The sequence below is a fragment of the Colletes latitarsis genome, chromosome 9, assembly GCF_051014445.1.
Source record: "Colletes latitarsis isolate SP2378_abdomen chromosome 9, iyColLati1, whole genome shotgun sequence".
Lineage (NCBI taxonomy): Eukaryota > Metazoa > Arthropoda > Insecta > Hymenoptera > Colletidae > Colletes > Colletes latitarsis.
The window spans coordinates 16,823,578-16,842,960 of NC_135142.1; the positions used below are offsets into that span (position 1 = coordinate 16,823,578).

Sequence of the window (19,383 nt, forward strand, 5' to 3'; positions counted from 1 at the left end):
ACGCCTGAAAATGTTTAAAAATCGCACTTGTAAATTTTTACATATTTTTAGAATATACAGGCGTAATAAAATAATAATAAAAACTAGAATTTATGACACGAAACATTGCTCCAGAAACTACAAATAGTGGCACTTTTTCATGATAAAATAATTTGGAAATGTAATATAATATTTTTTCTTATAATGTTTTCGAGATAATAGTACTTGAAAATTTGTCGTATACGTGTACGATTCATTACTCACCGTTTCTTCTTTTACTAATGTCTAACGATTCCATGTATTTTCAAAGTTAATTTCCCTTTGTTTATAGGCTCGATGAAAAAGTAATAAAAACTAATTCGGGGAATATTATAGAATCAAACTGTATTCGATCAAATAAACACATATATTGTAGATTTTATTCGTCTTTCATATTTACAATAAAATGTTATCTATTTTTGAATGAAATATTTCGCGCATGGCTGCACCTTTAACCGCGAGAAAACAGAAAACGAATGAAAGAAACCGCCCACGCGGGGAGCAGCGATCGTGACGCCGGGAAAATTCATTTCTTCGCGACGCGCGACTCGTGTAACAGCGCGATGTAGAAATTAATAAAGAAATTAATCATACGATAAGTAGGTAGGCGTTCGCGACGCGTGTTTTATCATTACGAGAAAAACTTTGATCTTTCGATGTCTTACAAGCGATTAGAATCGGTGAATGCGAAGGAGAAAGGCTTACAGACCTTCGCAAGTTGAATCGATGATAATCACTTTGCTCTTTATTCAATATGTATTTTATATTATTTTTTAGTAACGCAATAGGACGTCGAAAAACTGGAATATAAATTGTTCGAAAATCTATTATTAAAAAGCACAAATCAAGTCCATGTGCATAATATCATAAGTTCGAAATCACGCACTTGCGTGTATACTACGGTATACTTTTTCAATTTCATTGCTATTATCACCTCCATATATTAAGTTTATTTATGTCTGAGTCTTGTAACGTATGTCTACTGTCTCGTATCGTTTATTTTAAAACATTCGGTGCTCCATCTTCGAAAACGATTCATTGATCATTTCTTTTGCTACTTTTCAAATTGCAATTATTCGACGATTAAGTACTGATCAATTTTTATTCGTAACATTTTTCTGTCAGATAATCGGGAGTGACTGATAAATAATGAGGATTGATTCGTGGAACACTATATTATAGCTATAGCAATGACCTATATGAATCAATAAAATTGAATTTCTTTAATTATATTTAATGATAAAAGTATGATACGGTATTGTTTGGATATCTATTACAGTATCTCACAAAGCCTTGAAGTTAAAAATGTATCATATGTTGCATTGAAAAAACCAAAAGCACAGAAAGAGGCAGACAGTGTGCTAATATTTGTACCGAAAAGATTGCGAAACCTAACTCCATCTATAGACGGTTAATCTTTACATCATTGTGTCAGTCTGCACTGAGAATGCACATTTTCATATAATAAATAAGTATCGTTCAAAGAAATTAACTCTCACATTTTGCTATTAGAAATTTTCTATTTTTATTTACGCAAATCGATTATTGGAAAATTCGTTTATCAGAATCGTTTTGTTTCCGTATTAATCTCGATATAGATGCTCTATTCTATTAACAACATTGAACTACTTTACGTAATTAGTAGAATGAAAGGAAAGTATATAAATACAACGGAAAAGCTTTTCTTACCATTTATGTTAAACAGTAATGCGAAATTACGATTATAATTGCAATATAATATCTATCTTTCAATTGGAAATGCGATATTTAACAAGCTTATATTGGAAATCGTTTATTTTATACAAAGCGTATTTTTTATGCGATACCAATTAGCTAATCTAAATATTATAAACGGAGTACAAAGGACAATCTAATTATTTTAAACGTACGAGGTTGAACGATTTTACTTCGTGTTCAATTGCATTATTATATTATCATTTTGAGACTCAGTTTGCACTACTTAAATTTGAAATTCTGATTTTTTTTGTTTTTGCACGACGCAAAATGAAATCATTAAAGAGTCATTATACTTTGACATGATCAAAAAACTAAATTTGTTAATATTTCTATGCAGTTTATGACTTTAGTATATACATGTTGTGACCAGAGACTCTAAATCCATTTCTTTCGAAACAATACTTTTCAAGTTCACGGAAGTGATATCTCAAAGTAATAAAGCTATTCTAAAATTTGAATTACATATAGAAAATGTGTTCATCCATTCATTGAACTAAGATTATAACAAAAGATTGTAACAATATTGGTTATCGTTTTTTGTCATTAATGAGAAGAGAACATTTGTAACAATTCCTTAATTTATTTAAAAATGGTAACATTTTGTGAATTTTCAATATTGTTCAATTACTATTGCTTAATTTATAATCGTGTATACAGATATTAAGTCAAATCAAAACTAAATTAAATATTTTTTATTTTGATTTTATAAATGCTTTTTCATACTAACTTTTTACCATTAATAAATTTTTGTTTAACATGTTGTCTTCCTGATACAAAAATTAAAGGGTGCGGTTCAAAACTTTGGATATTTGAAGGAGGTAAATATTTGCCTGTAAAGACAGGGTGCTTTGAATTCTTTACGTAGTACTGTCTTCTGTATGGTGCTAGGAAGGTTGGCCTATTTAATTATATTAATGGTTATCCTTTCTATGGTTTTTGTGAGGTCCTTGTGTAGTATTCTGTAGCTATTGACATTAAGCAACTCTTGTAATTTGTTTGTGCAACCATCGTCTTCTCCTTGTCTTAGCTTTGCTAATATCTTTATTTCTATCCTGATGATGTTGGATTTAGGTACATTTGAGTATTAATTGTCAGTCTTCCAACTTCATTAGTTTTTTCAGGTAGCAACTTATACGAGGGCGGATTGAAAAGTTTCCGGAATAGTCATCAGGAGTTTCTTTATTTGTAGCTGGTTTCATGTTGTTATGTTGATAAATCTTTAACGAGCATTCACTCCAAATATTAAAACAATCTATCAAGTAGTCTAGCTTGTGGATAAACAGAAAGCTGCAATTCGAGAAAATCGCCATGGAATGGCGAAGAAAAAGGTGTTCCATTACGACAATGCACTCGCCCATTCAAGTGCAATCGCGCAACAAAAGTTGTCAGAACTGAAGATTGAAATTCTTCCACATCCACCATATTCCCCTGATATGGCGCCCTCGGATTTCCACCTGTTCCCGAAACTCAAAATCTTCCTAGTTAAAAAAAGATATTACACAAACGAGGAGGCAATTGAGGCTGTAAACGAATATGTTGATGACTTTGGAGAAAGTCACTTCCGGGTGGAAATAGAAAAACTAGAGAAACGTTGGACCAAGTGTATCGAGTTCCGTGAGGACTATGTTGAAAAATTGTAAGGACGATCACAGGCGTATGGTCGGATTCGAATACTCGAGCACTAAATTTAATGATGTAAACTATATTATTTAATATTACTAAAACTATTTAACATAAAGAACATAAAATGAACATAAAGAGAACATAAAAAGATAAGTGTAAAAACCGTATCTGCTCTCGACCAGCGTTCGATGCATGCTATCTTCATAATATTATACATAAATGAGATCATTGATACGGAGGACCCCTTTCCTTACGCACGTTCGAGGAACAGACCACCAAACGCATTTCAGCCTAAACCTAACCACTTCACTCATCGATACGTACTCGACCTTAGCCTAAACACCATCGACGCCAAAAATAACGGTTCCACGGTCCAAATACATATACACTTCTTACAAAATAAGGTATAATTTAGAACAGATTTATTTCGTTTTCATTGTCATTCCGGAAACTTTTCAATCCGGCCTCGCAAAATGCATTTTTCTCAGTTGAGATTTGCCTAGATGCGATGGTGAAGCTGTGCCCTTTGACTAAAACGAATAAGGCATCAGGAGACAATGAGAGGATAGTAAAGTTTCGAGCTGTGCCTTTCCATCTATTCACGGCTCACTCGATTCACCGTGTTTCATAGTTCAAGGCTGATGTAGTTGTCGAGGTCAGGAGATAGATGGAGAAGTTTCTGGAACGAAATACGATGTCGCATCCACCTCGACGTGGAACCGCAAAGGGTTAAACGCCAGTCGTAACGACATTTCGATATTTTTGACGTGTCAGTAAGTGTGAACAGCCTCCAGTAGAATGACCCCTTGATATCGTGCGTACACGGTCAGCCGGGCGCGTGCTGCATCATCTCGGCCGTAAAGCACGCGAGTTGTTGGGCGCGAGAGTGCATTGGCTGCAACGCGCAAACGTGGCTGGTACACAAGTGTGTTTAGAGTGCGTCTGCGTACTCAGTGGACGGCTGATGCACGCTCACGCACGGGACACACCGAGGGGAGCAGCGCACGCAGGTCTGATCTCGGTGCCGGGTAAAGTGGAATACCGCGACGTAGAGCAAGTAACGTCACTGCTCATGCTCAGTAAGATTCCTAGAGCCCGGAGAGCCGAGGCTCGCTCGTGGAATAATTGATCCAATCGAAATCCGGCTCGCTCCCGCCACGTTTTGTGCACCGACGCGACGTTCTTTATGTAAGCTCCCCGACGGTCGCGCATCCCGCTGCCTCGTACGCGAGGAACTCGCGATAAACCAGTGCGTTCCCGTGCCGCGTTACGAGAAGGGGAAACCCCGTACTTTCGACGATTCTACTCCGAAGACCGTCGACCACCTCCGATCGGGCAGAGATAACGCGACAAAGCCAACAACAAGTGTCCTGGTTAAACGGTCCTCTGCATCCTCTACCGGCTGATCGGTCCCTTGGCACGGGCCAACCTGTTTACCGTAATTCCCCGTGAAAGTTTACGGTGCGTGTCTATTCCCGCGGTTGCTCGATTTTTATTTCAAGGGCGGCTCAGCTGCTAGCATCAGCCGAAGAAGCGCGGGTAGCTTGCGTCAGGACGCGCGGACAAGGCGACGCCGCTCAATACCCTCGACTGCCGCCGAGACGCGGCTCGCCGGAGCCTGTTGATACTCGGGGAATACGTCATCCGCGAGATGAACGGGACTTGTACCGTTCGCCACGGAATAACAAAAATACGCGATGGAGACTCTCCGTTCGACGCCTCGACGATGCTCGACGAACATCGGACAACGGTGATCCTTGGACGGGACAAACCGAACGTCAACAAACAATGAATTCGCCCAAAATTTGGAGCGGGCTAGGAAGATAATTCGAGGGAAAGGAGTATCCTGATAATGTCGATCGAGGGTGAATCTACTTCGTGACAGGATGACGCCACGGTTGATACTCCGTAGTGGAGGGGTGGTGGCTTGACACCGTCGAGAGCGCCCACGTAGAACGTGAAACCGTTGACACTGCACGGTCCGTGGTATCGTGAAACAGTTGGCGGAGGTAGACGCAGCGAAAAGTCGAAGGTGTGTGTACCGCCGCGCGGCGCTGCCGTCGCCACCACCACCACCAGCTCTATCGCCACCCCTCTCGCTGCCCGGTTGGTTTACGTTTCTGACAGTGGCTCGAGCGAGCGGTGACAACCGAGACGGCAGTCGTCAGTGCGCCGTCGTGCTGTACGTAGGCAGCTTTATCTGCGTGCCGCTGTTCGCCGTCGATTTTACAACCGCGTGGCCGGCCAACTGTCAAACGTGCACCGCGAATCGACTTATCGAGCGGAAGTTTCGATAAAAGGCTCGTGGCCGACATCCTCGCGTCGCAGTGAAGTGTTTTCCTCTCATCCGAACGCGACTCGCGGAGGAGAAAAGGAATCGATACGATCCTAGGTTGTTTTCCGTTCGTATGGGGAAAAAGTGTACTGTTTCCGTTGAATTTTTCTCGTTTCCCGAGCAATCGATGAGGTAAAATGCGCGTCGTACCGAGTGCCACGAAAAAGTCAACAGGCGGATTCTGCTGCGCGGTTTACCCCGCGATCGACGTGCGCACGTAAATACTCCGCTGCCGCCAACGAGGTTCGAAACGGTGAAGCACCTCGGGGGGGTAGACTGTTTATCAGCAAAGATGACCGAGTTAGCGAAGGAAGCGTTCGCCTCGCGCAATTACCGGCTGGCCGTCGAAATGTACGAACGAAGCTTGAAGCACCAGACCGCGAGTTTCGAGGTGTTGGTCGGCTACGGGGACTCCTTGGCGAAGTGTGGACGGATCAGGGAGTCCATCGGGGTTTACTCGCGATGTTTAGCGGCGCGACCCGTGCCGGCCGAGAGACTGAAACACCTGGCCAACGCGCTCCTGGAGGAGCTGGTCGGTGTCGCCGCAACCGCCACCGGTTCCAGAAGAAAAATCGAGACGTCCTTCGCATGTCCTTTCTGCGAGGGAACCCTCTGCCTGCCGGTGACCACGAACTGCGGTCACACGTACTGCAAGAATTGCGTGGAGCCGGGCAAATGCTGTCGCGTGTGCGGACAAAAGATCGTCGCCGTGGGTGAGACCAACGTGCTCGTGCAGAGGCTCGTGGAAAAGTGGTGGCCCCGCGAGGCGGAAGCCAGCCGGGCGAGACACGAGGGTGACATTCTGATGAAGGAGGGCCACCTGGCTCAGGCCCTCGAGAGGTACAACCTCGCGGTTCATCTCGGTGAGTGAATATTCGCGCTCGTTTTCTTATCGCGTGTCTGGGATTCAAAGCGACTGCGCGAACCAGCCGCGCGGCTCTGTGCATTCGAGGGTTCTTGTTTGAAGTATTATTACCGCTAATCGATGTTGACGTTCGACTGTTTGAACATCGAACCAGTGTAGATATTACTCACATTTCGGAGTACGTATCTCTGGGGAGGGAAAAAAGTGCGATCGTCTGGAGTTCGGTTTGCTTTAGAAAGGCCGCTTCGTTGCGATTTAAAGAGTGGTATTTATTTGATTTTTTGAAACTCATTATTTTGTGGTTTCTTTGTCGTGCAACAATGCGTACGGCGAGATCCAATTCGCGCGCAGACTGTTCGAGATACTAAATTCTCGCCGGGGATTACAAAGTAGTTACATAAAGATCATTACGAAACAACGAATCCGGATAACGTTACGAACCGCAGAAGATCGAATTAATTTGTATGTAACGATTTCAATGATAGAAAAATGGAGCTCGTTTTGCGAACGATTAAAGTTTATTATCGTCGAAGAAGCCAGAAAGCTCCTGACGATTCAGCTGTCGAGGAACTACAGGAACTGATAATCCAGATACATTAAATTGGACAAAAAATAGGTTCTGCTACGTGAATGATATTCCATTCAAATGTTCTTATTTACTACGCTCGATCTCCCGATAATGTTATCCGTTTTATCTGTCAGCCGAAGAAAACTTTGTGCGGCATTTCTCGTTTTTGTAAACAACATCGCCCGTAAATAATATGCGCTCGGTCGATCCTCTTTATCTCGTCTGTAAAAAACAAGTATGCACGTATATCGTGTTTTTTCATTCCTCTTTTCACGATTTTATTTAGCATTCGAGTTTTTACAGTCTAGACTATTTTTCCTTTTCGACGGTCCTTGAGTCATCTCTTCGTTCCTGAAGCATATTTTATACGAAACTGGTTGAAAAATTAAACGTGTTTTTCTCAAAATGATTGTAGGGAAGGAATAATGTGAAACTGAAATTTGTAATTTTAATTTTAGATATTATTATTCATCTTCGTTATAATTAATATTTCAATTTCATGAAAGAAGATAGTCCCTACATTCAAGACGGTCGTTACTTTATTGAAATATGCAATTCTTTCATCATTTTGTATAGTACTCAGGTACGTCCATTGTTATAATTATTTAATTTAATTTCGTGATAAATTCCTATAGCATAATTACTAATAGAAAAGAGGAATAATATATGTAACAAATTATATTACCGTTGTCTTTAGAAATGAACATTTTTCATGGCGTTTTTAACTCACTTTTTTCTGTTCAAAAAAATTTTCATCTTTTCATTGTTAGAGATGAACATTTATATTTTTCGATATCATTTTGATCACCATATTATCATTTTTTTATACACAAAATATATATAATGCTTGATCTTGAATTATATTTTAAATTATCACTGAAGAGGATCTAGATACTATGGTCGATAACTAAGACATTAGAAATACTTGTTCGAACCAACAGAGTTTAACTTTATACACAAGTTTTACTCTGACGTTTCTTTTTTGTTCATCACACATTTACAAACATTCTGCTGTTATTATTCGTTTAGAAAATGTTGTAATTTTAATTTTCCATATACGACTCTCCTAAAACTTAAATACTGTTCCCGGTTACGAAGCTCAAAGATTATAAGTATCAGTCGCACGAAATGACTGTTGCATAACTAGCCTATTGAGTGAATGTTGCGCGTTTTAAAAGAATTCAGAGGCACTTCGATGTTACGTTCTTTATTCGGTGTTCGTTCGCGCGTAGCCATTTGGATCGCGAGCGCGAATGCATCTGTTGTTTCTTTGTCCCATCATAGATGAATTTTAATCATTACGACTCGAACGGGATCTGGTTGACGACCCGGTTGCAATTTCTTAGTAGAGACTCCTTTGTCCGGATTCCCAGACGGCGAAACATCTCTTGGGCCCGTTTCTATTTTTTAATCCATGACGCTATACAGCAATCCTCAGACGGCTGGAATTCACGACCGACGACAGTCTCGTACACAGCATTTTCTCGAATGTCGTGCTTTTTTTGGAACAACTTAGAATTTATTGGTAAATTCGCAGGAACGCTCGCGACGAAAATTTATCCCCTCGTCGCTTCTTTGAACTATTTGGCGTTGCTTGATTTTCGGGCAGTCTTTCAGACGTCGAGAATATACAACGTCCTGTTCGATTTTAGTTTATTATTTATGGTGCATTCTTTGCAAAGTGCAAGAAAGTAATACGATTTTTGTTCAGAATGGTTGAAAAATTGAGTCACCTTTATTATTTGTGTTCCTTATTTTGGACCATTACCACTCGTTGCACTTTTTACTTTTCGACCAACAAGGAAAAAGAGTGTTTTAGTCGAGAGAAACTTTGTAAACATTTCCTTGACAGAAAAATATTTTTTAAGAGACGGTGATCATGTATTTATTATTTTAAAAAAAATTATTATGTGTATGTAAGTTGAGTTGCTTAAAGTAATTGAAAAATTTTCAAACAACTGAGAGGAACAAATTGAATAGAAGATTAAAAATGTCAGTATATACTGGACAGCATACTTTCACAACGAACAAAACTTGATTCCTTTAATATCTATGTAATATTTCGTTGAATTAAAACAAAATTTGTAGTAATGTTCGCTGTCTGCTCTAAACCCGTCCCGCCATGTTGCTTGAAGGTCCAAGGGCCCCACGGTTTGAGAATCACTGATGTATTCTTCAAGTATTAAATATTAATTAATTAAGAGAAAAACGAAATAAACTTTCCCTCGTATACTTGGCTTCTTCGGCAGCTTCTCGTAGAATGACAAGTTTTACTCGTCATGAATTATTCGCATCAATCTGTACAAGGAAAAGCTACGTTCGTAACAAGGTTTAATTTATTCTGCCACCATAAATTTTCGCGTTTTCAAATTATTCTTAAATTATATTTTGCGCTTTTCTATGACCACTTCAAGTACAAATTTAAAAAAAAAGAATAAAATAATATGTAGTTTAAATTTAATATATCCTGCCACCATAAATTTTCGTATATTTAAATTATTCATAAATTAAAATCTGTACTTTTGTATGACCACTACAAACATATTTCAATTCCTTAACGCTGACATTTTCTCAGCCTAATCCGCAAAAAATCAGTTTTGTTTATCAGATTTTTTTCTGTGCCACGCAACCATATGTCTTTTAATTACGATAATAAAGTGAAAACCGAAACGAAAACAATTATTTTCGTTCCTTAAACCGAGTTTAACTTAAAGCATTAGCCAGTTAACTGTTTCTGACGAGTGTACTCGACATGAAAAATGTGTATAATTTTGTGCAATGACGAGTATATTCGTCATGAGTAATAAGTAGTAACAGTTTGCAGTTTAAATTGCAATTTTAGCGAAAACTAAAATATATTCGTAAACTTCAAAATGTTTGAAATATTTTAAGGCCCGTCGTAATAAAAGGAACAAATAAAAGTTTATAAATAATGAATGTCAAAAAAACCGCATATAGTATGAATTATTTTTCGTAAATGTATCGTTGTCTTTTATTAGTCATCACAGAAGCAATTACGGATTCATATATTGGTGTTCAACTTGAGAAGTTCCATTATTCATTATATCATGCTTTGCTCAATACCATTCTCTAACAGCAAATTAAATTAAGAAATTGATTTTTCATGTTTTTTTTCGTTCATGTGCAAAATATTTATGTTAATTTAAGTAAATAAATAAATCTAAGTAATGAAATAAAAAAGTAAAAGTCATTTTATTACAACCTAATTTCATATTACACGTACTCTGTGTTTGACGAGTACTCCTCATCGCTAAATTTGTGCATTTTCCAAAGAGGTCGAAACAGTTAACTGGTTAACACGTTGACTGCCAGTCTAAAATCCTAAAATTGTTTACAAGACCAAAACTTTGATTTTAGGCAATTGTAAACTACGCAACTTGAAAGTTGTCGTAGTAGTTACTTTTGTAACCACATTAAAATTTACGAAGCTTATTAAAATTTATTTTCTTTAACATTTCAACTTGAGAATTGTTTTAGTTCCACTATTAAAAGTCCTGTCACCCATACATATATGGGTGACGTGGCAGTCAAAGTGTTAAGGGGCGAAAAAAGAATGAACTAATACGTAGTTGAACAATTTTACCTAATTAAATCGCGTTAGAAGTAGTTAAAGAGCAAAAGGATCCTTTCGAACGTTGCACTCGCGCGCACAATGCACCGTAGAAGGAACGTGTTCCATGGACCCTGGTGCTCGAAGCAGATAAAGCGAGCCTGCAACCGGCAGGTAAAGCGATTCTCTCGATCCTGCTGGAAAGAATAACTGAATCGATCGCATTCCTTCTTCTCTCTCTTCGGTGCATACCGAGTGCACCGAACGGACGCCTCGCGTGGAAAGGGAGCGGCTGCGTTCGAACGCGAAGACGACGACGTCGCGTCGGTAAGTTCACGGCCAGTCTGAGGCGGTTCTTATACTGGGTGTCCCAGCATCGGTGGTACAAGCAGGGAGGGGGTGATACCGCGTGAATAAACAAACCAAAATTAAAGAATAAAATTCTTTCGTTCGAGGCTTCGTTGTTGACAAAAATATTTACCGAGTACGCGTGCATTTAAGTTATCATTAGTATCAACATGATCTGTTACTCTGTTTATGGATGTAGAGTGGATTTAAATGAAAATAAAGCATGTAATTTACTTATTACATTAACTTAATTAATACAAAAATTTGGTAAAAATTGCCTATTCTGCTACATACACAACTGTATTTTATAAATTAGAATTGTATGAACGCGTGCTAACATATTCCGTATCTCTGATTCTTCAAATGTCAAATGATTCTCGCTTTTAACCTATCGACTGCCGACTGCGAGATATCTCGTAGTGTTTTTTTTCCAATAAAAATTACTGTAAATGCCACTTCAATACTAAATCTGTAACTTAGTATTATTATATTTTGGAAAATTTCATGGTTTCTTTAAAACAAAATCTCGGCTCCCAGGGCAAGACGTTCTAAATTTGCCTGGCAGTCAATGGGTTAAAATATTGTTATACACTTTTGTTTTAACATGACCCCATAGATGAAAATCAAGGGGTGTCAAATCTGTCAAATCCGATGACAATAACATACTAAAACAATAAATGAAATTGTAATGAGCTAGAAGCTCGTATCAATTCTGTACAAAAGAGATCTATCCATCCGAGCCATAGTCAAGTGTACGCGTATTAAATATTCAAGATCAATTTTTTCAACAATGAAGCCTCAAATGAAAAAATGTTATTCTTTATAGCGGACAAAAGGGTGAAAAAAAACTAAAAGTTTTCGTAAAGGTTTTTATTCAACTGCCAGCAGAACGTTCGCTTCTCCTCGGGAAGGTTCCGCTCTCCTCTCTTTCCGAAATCGACACCTCTTATCTCTTAAACCTAAACATCCGTCGTCCAACTGCGGCAATCGCTCCGATTGCTTATATCTTTAGTTTTGACGTGTTCTTTCGCGTAGAATCGCCCCCACTACCAGGTTGTACCATCGATGTTGAGGGACACTGTGTATAACGCTTTGGGAGACGGAGGAGGAGGCTCGGGTAGAAGCGAGAGAGAGTCCAAGATTATTCCGAACGTCGTGGCGGCCCTCTCGGTGGGACCACGGTGCATGTACCGAGAACACAAAGGATTCTCTGCCGAGCCGAGCGAACCGACTCCACGCACGCTCGCCACGCAAAACGTGGCGCGTACCGCGTTGAATCGGAGCGAACGCGGCACGTGCCGCTAGATGCTTTCCCGCACGTGAAATCGTCGCTTTCGCGCCGCGTTCTCGACGCAAGTTCACGGGACGTACGAACCCGCTCGAATTCCAACATTTATTAACGGACCTCATTTAGTGAATATTAGTTTAAATTACTTAATCAGCAATTTGGTAACCTTTTGTACCTTATAATGCAAATTGCCGTACTATAAAGCCGTTAAAGAACCATACTTTGGGACCATACCTACCCCTGCACCACCCTCAGTGAGTGGGATTTCGAATGTCTGAGGACTAGCCCACGAGGGATGGGCAGGGGTTTGATTGGCGACACCGAATCTCCACCTATTTTGGAATAGCTATAAATTCGCGGGGCATGAGATTTTAGAGTTAGAACACTATCAGAACTCGATAAGAACAAATAAGAACATTGAACACCGTAAGAACATCATTAGAATCGAACCACGAACATTACAATTTAAACTGTTAACACATGTACATATTCTGAATAAATTCAGTTATTGTAAATAGTATTGGATTTCTATTTACTAAATAAAACGGCTCCACGAACATAGTGGGAAAACGTTCTTAACACTAAACCTACCGAACCTGTACTTTGTGTACAGTGGACGAAATTTCTATAAGAACACTGTGATTTTTAACCCCTTGACGTACGATTTAATTGCAAGTAATTTTTCAAATCTATACTATTTTATTTTGTTTAGATTTGTTCGTAAAAAGGAACAGACTTATTTTATGAATATTTTGCGAATGTACTAATCTGTTGATTTTAATATTAGGTTGGGGAAAAAGAAATTCATTATTTTCACGTTTATTTCAAGATTTTATTTAACATGGTTCGGATTGTGCGACTTGGGTCAAATATGTACCGTTTTGTTTGGCTAAGACTTCGCAGATGAAAATTCGATTCATCAATTCGTGTGGCACTCAAACATCCAGCTTCTTTTTGAATCCAGCTTTATGCAAATGGTTTAAAACTGTTTTATGGTCGATCTTTAGCTTCTGGGCGGTGCTACAACTGCTAACACGTCGATCTATTTCGATCATTTCCAGGATATTATCGATATTTTCGACGTTGACTGTGACAGTATCGGGACCATAAACACCATTCACAATTTCAGCCTTCTGGCTTGCATTTTCACCTCCATCAAAACAAAATCGTAAAATATACTGAATTTTCTCTTTGTTATCTTCCATCTTTTATATCATGTAACTCACAACTGAATCCTCCAACCAAAAAACTGTAAAAGAATTCTTTTTAATACGGAATGTCACTTTTCCAACGACCACAAGTCTCAATTTGTTTGGTCAATATTTTTCGAGATATATATCACTACAACCATCTAAGTGAAAAATAATGGATTTCTTTTTCCCCAACCTAGTATATTACACTTCATTGCGAGTGTAGCCTCGTTGTTGTGGAATTTGGCATAAAGAATTAATAACGAGGTAGACTCGTCATTGTACTGTAAGGGGTTAATAAGAATTTAAATAATTTGTATGATACAATGAAAGGAATGCTAGGAAATAATTAAGGTGTAATAGAAGTTGAAAAAGTAATATATAGATCTGGAGAAAATAGTTTATTTCTATCGCAAACAAGATATTACAGTTTAGTACACGGAAATATGGCGAAATTTGTATAAGAACAGTCATTTAAATTAGTCTCAGAGAATTAATTTGAAAAATTAGTAACTGATACTACCTCCCTTCTTCTTAATTCTATTAAATATTCTGTTTTTCATACTATTAATTAATTTCTGTAATGTTGTTTTTTGAATTTTATTCCATTCGTATCTTATTGCGCTCTCTAGCTCTTTAATGTTATTGTATTGTTTCCCATTTTTATATAATGCACTACTTTACTATAAATTTTATAAAGCTTGTTTGAAATTAAAATAAATATGCAACAAGTAAAATTGTACGAGGAAGCAAGGTTTGAAGATAAACACGTTTAAAATCGAAGGACTCGTGGACATTATTACAAAAGGTTTAATTTTACTATTAATTAAAGACTAGAATCTCGTAACTCTGAACAAGTAATTTATATACTACATCACACCGGTAACCTATCTATTTTAAAAACATATACGTTTTAATTTTTGTACATTTTATATTAAATTACGTTTAATCTGCAAGAAATATTTTAAAGTATATTGGAATGTTACATTTAGTACATTTTCTTCTATATTCTTATTTTCTTTTTAGAATATACAATAAATGTATGAAGAAGAAATTACAAAGGATGATTCAGTTGAATTATAAAGTGTTACCGAGTTTTGACAATAAGCACTTGCATTTGTTTTTTTTGACTGAACTATATGTTTCGTTGTTAGATTTGCGACCTGAGACGTCGATTAGTTAATATTTCACAAAATGACTTCGGCACGTTGAAACTTTTAAGACTAAACACCTGCACTTGGTGCATTGCAGAACGATGACTGCAGCAGTAATTTGTAATCGAGGGGGAAATAAGCATCCCGCGATGGTAATTTATGATGACGATTTGTGCCTAAAGGGGAGAGAAAAACTACAGTGATTCATTGGGTACGAGTTTGTTCACTGCCTTTTGTAACAAAATGTTGGAAAAAATCTAGGCATTGAGACTCGTAATTGTTGATGATACTGCGCGCTTTGATAATTGCATAGTTACAAATGGTTGATTAGTCATTGTTCAAGAGTTGTAATAAGGTCACCGATGTTTCTATTTAAAATTAAGTACAGCATAGATAAATCAAGAATTATCTTTCAGCTATCAGGGACATTTCTTTCTTAAACATTTTATTCGCTAATGTAAACGCCTTCTCTGAAAGGATTTTTACTAAAAAGTACGATTTCCTGTTATTATACACTAAATGCGAGAAGCATGACATATGATCCTTGAGAAAGAATCATCGGATATTATGTGAATATTCGAAAAAATAAATTTAAAAATGAACAGCTCAAGTAGTTTGACAGCTTACAAAAGATTGTTTTTGGAAAAAAATAATGTAAACCTGAAAATACCTAATTTAGATATCACAATTTTAATATTCCATGCATTTATGAAGAATCTTTCGTAAGCTATATCTGTCGTAAGTATAAAATTTAATAAATTATTAGAAAATTGATTTCGAAATTTCTCCTTGACTCCGTAATCATAATGTAGCTACATATTATATAAAAAAATAATGAGCCTTTAGACAATGAAAGTTTAGTACTCTATAAATAGACGAAGTAAAGTTTTCTTTTTACATATTTATATAATGTTGTAACTGATATCAACTACGCTTTTTGGCAATTACAAAAAGCAAACAATATTCTTAAAGCTAGATAATTTACGCTGGCATTAAACCTGTTTTTAAGGTAAAAGAAATGTCAAATTTAAAAATCTTATAGCCTTTAAAAGAAAAATTACTTTTCTTCCTCAGAATTTTAAATTTAAGCTCTAGGAAACTATAAAACAAATTAAATCAGCAATGTTTGAAATTGATAGACGTTAATTTCGAGAATGTTGAGAACAATTTTAAACCTCTCGTAACGAAATTTCACGATACAAAAAACGTCATTGTTTTATGCTTTGACACGGTTTACAAACAAGAGTTAATTCCGTTATTTTGGTAGCTTATTTTTGAAACATTATACTTTTGATGTACAAACAAAGTGGAAAGTCGTTTTTTTGTAGTTGTACGAGACCCCCCATATACCATTAGCCTGCAGCGAGTCTCGATCTAATCGTTCTCGTCTCGCTTTCATACGTAGATACTATTCGCGGGACCTTCTCCGTAAAATGTAATCTACGATGACGAAGATAACGAGGACGATCTCCGCAAGGACGATTAGTCACGAACCGCGGCTTACATGTTATCGCGGCTACGCGTCATTGTTCTTGGTAATCGTTTACCAACGGTATCAGAAAGAGACGACGCATCGCGATCGTGAAGTACCGCCGTGAGAAAATACGGGGGTGACCATCTGTCAGTCGTACTTGGCGAAGATTTCAGCACAGCTAACCGCGACGAAGACAGAAATACGAGTCAACAAAATCCGCTTGAATTCATATTTCACGAAGGAGAACTGAATTTGTAGCACAATATTTATCGCTTTATTGGTCGTAAAGATGGTTGCGAAATAACAAAACAGAATTTATAAGCGTTCCTCGAACAAAACGACAACGTTACTTTCGTGATAAAATAGAAAAAGTTTTTGAATATGGAATTTCTGATTTATGTGATCGGATCGTTCGTCGCGAAATGATTTGAAGACGATATAACCGCGATCGATTTCTGCAAAAACGCGCAGACGTTGGTTGGAATCGTATGTCAAGCTAGAAATATGCCAATATCTAGAAAAGGAGCTTTCCACATATAGTTCGTGTAGAGTGAATCAAACTGCATGGTATATTCAGAATATTTGAGTACTTTTGCTGATAGTAAATGTTCTAAAGTAGTAGTTCTCAGCTTGTATATAGAAATTTTAAATATTCATTTTCATTGTGTTTAAAAATATCAATTTTATCTTTTTAGTGGTTTATGGTAACTATTTGGATTGAAATAAATCTTTCGATTTAATGTCTTGAAGGAATTATAAATTTTCTTAGCTAAGTTAATATAGAAGAGAATCGTGGATTTGACAGTTATTTCTATCTCGTTCTAAAAATGAAAAGGCAACTTAAAAAGAAAGAATATAATTTTTTCATACAAAGTTTTGTTCTCAAGAAAATCACGACATAAGTAGAAACAGTAAGTAGTGAATAGAACAAATTTTCAAATATCATTGTCGTGAAAACCAAGTGAAAAACATGCACATATACGGTAAATATTTTTTTTCGTAACAGTTAAATTGTAATTTGTTTTATTGTAATATTTTTGATTCAAATACCTTATTTACACGTTGAAAAATAAAAAGTCTCAAACACGATTTCATCAGTCTAAATTTTCAGCTCATTTTAAGGTCTAAAATCGAAACTCTAAAATATTTACCACTGCTAGCTAATTAGTTTGCAAAAAACAAGGATCAAAAATAATAATTTTGTATAAAAAAATCACAAACAAAGCAACAAATTTTTCTATTGTATTCGACCAACCAAATTTTTCACGTTATAGCATATTTTTTACTATTGGCAATAATACAACTTTTAGGGTAATAATTTTAGATAACTAATATCAATAACATGAAACGAATAGCATTAGTGGAACTATTACGAGTAATTAAAATAAATTTTGATCACTTATAATCGTTATTTCTAACTAAAAGTATTTCAATCGCGAAAGTAATTATTATCGTATAACTTTATTTTAATTATAACAATTAGGGTCCCTGGTATATAAAGCACTTTTAATTTGTTTCCGTAAAACAAAATGCGGTTAATGGTTACGTCGAACATCGTATAGCCATGCTGGACACTTCGTATCGCGGTGCAGTCCGGGATATGAAAATTACGTAAGCTCCGTTGACGCAGAAACTAAATTTAAAGAAGCAAAAACGAATCATGCGAATAAGCCACCTGCAAACACACAGTCGGATCGCTTCTTTGCTCGATTGCACCTGCACCGTCCACCTGGCCTTTTAAGTCAGCTACGGTAATTTTAATTTCCCCTCTTAGGCCAGGAACTAAACTTTCCTTCCATATTACACAGTCCTCGATTGAATTACCATTTTTTCGATGTTGCTTTAATCGATTTTTCGCTATATTGCTTCGACCATGACCAAAAGAGAAATAGTATTATCTATATATACTTATTTCGAACACCACCAATCTAGAGTTATTTTACTTTCAAACCACCTGTTCACATTAAACTAAACTAAATGAAATTGTTTATTGCAGTTTGTTTTTTAAATATATTTTCATTCATGTAACGAATTCATATATGTAAAAATCAAAATATGAATAATCAGAGACGCAGAATTGTTTTCTTTTTAATTAATGAAAGAGTTAACAATCCAGTTTTATCAACATTGAACTATTCTAATTGTGTATTTGTGATATTTAAGATGTTCCAAACGAAATTAAGGATTGTTCTCTGTAACATACCATTATTAAATTACACTCTTATATTTATTGTAGTGACGATAAGAAAATTCTAATTATTAATAATGTTAATAATAATTGATGGTCGAGTGCAATCAGCAAAAATTTCGCTTACTTATATCGGATACCACAACCATAAATTAAATTTCTATCATCGATAATGATTATTCCTAACTATAATAATTGAAAATTAATGTTTCTTAAGAAATTTCTTCGAGATTTAATAACTAACTTCCATTGGAATGAAAATTGATTTTTTTCGACAAAATTTTAAAAATAACTTATTTTTGTCGTCTCGTATTTCTTGCTCCAATTTTATGTGAAAGAGGCAATTAGATCTGCGTGAGCACCGTGAGACGAAAGACCGTTTTGCGAAAATTACATTCTAATTAAATCAGAGCGGCTGCATACAGGTTCTGAGAAACTTCCTCGACGCTTCTACTTAAAAGGCCCTAGCCTGCTATTGTCTTTCGCCATCTGCGATAAAAGAACGATCGATTGCTGCCGGGTGCGATCGAACGAAAAAACAACCCAATTGTTCAAGAGTTGAAAGAGAGCTTCGTACCGGGAAACATTTCCCGAAAGTGTGAGCGGGGACCATTGTCTTCCAAGTATTTTCGAATCGCGGTAATCTCGTTTCTGCAAAGGGATCTATAATTATCGTTCGAGAGCAAGCTGCACTTTATATAGCACGTGCACGCGGCGCTGCACGTTCGATGACAGAAACGAACAGTGAGAAAACCACGGACTTTTCCAAGACACGAGACGCGTAATTTCGAGACGCGGAAAACGGAGTTACATGACGCATAGGAAGAAACAATATCAACTATACTTTGGTGTTTCAATATTACCAATTAATATAGTAAGCGATCTATTGGAAACAGAACATCCAATTTATACAAAAATAACTTTGAAAAAACTATTTAAGTATTTCTATAATGTTCATTGCACGTTGAGTTATTATTTTTTAGAGACAGATTTGACTGGTTGAACCCTTATATTGGCAATTGAT

At 36.8% G+C, this 19,383-nt stretch overlaps 1 protein-coding gene across 1 annotated transcript in view; it reads left to right on the forward strand.

The window, feature by feature from the left end:
- Window positions 1–4,537: 4,537 nt before the first annotated feature.
- The window catches only part of LOC143345522 (LON peptidase N-terminal domain and RING finger protein 3), a 111,729-nt gene continuing 96,883 nt past the window's right edge, over window positions 4,538–19,383 (forward strand). Inside the window, exon 1 of the mRNA XM_076772743.1 lies at window positions 4,538–6,576. Coding sequence (XP_076628858.1) covers window positions 6,006–6,576 — 571 coding nt within the window. The 5' untranslated portion in view covers window positions 4,538–6,005. The remainder of the gene's footprint in view (window positions 6,577–19,383) is intronic.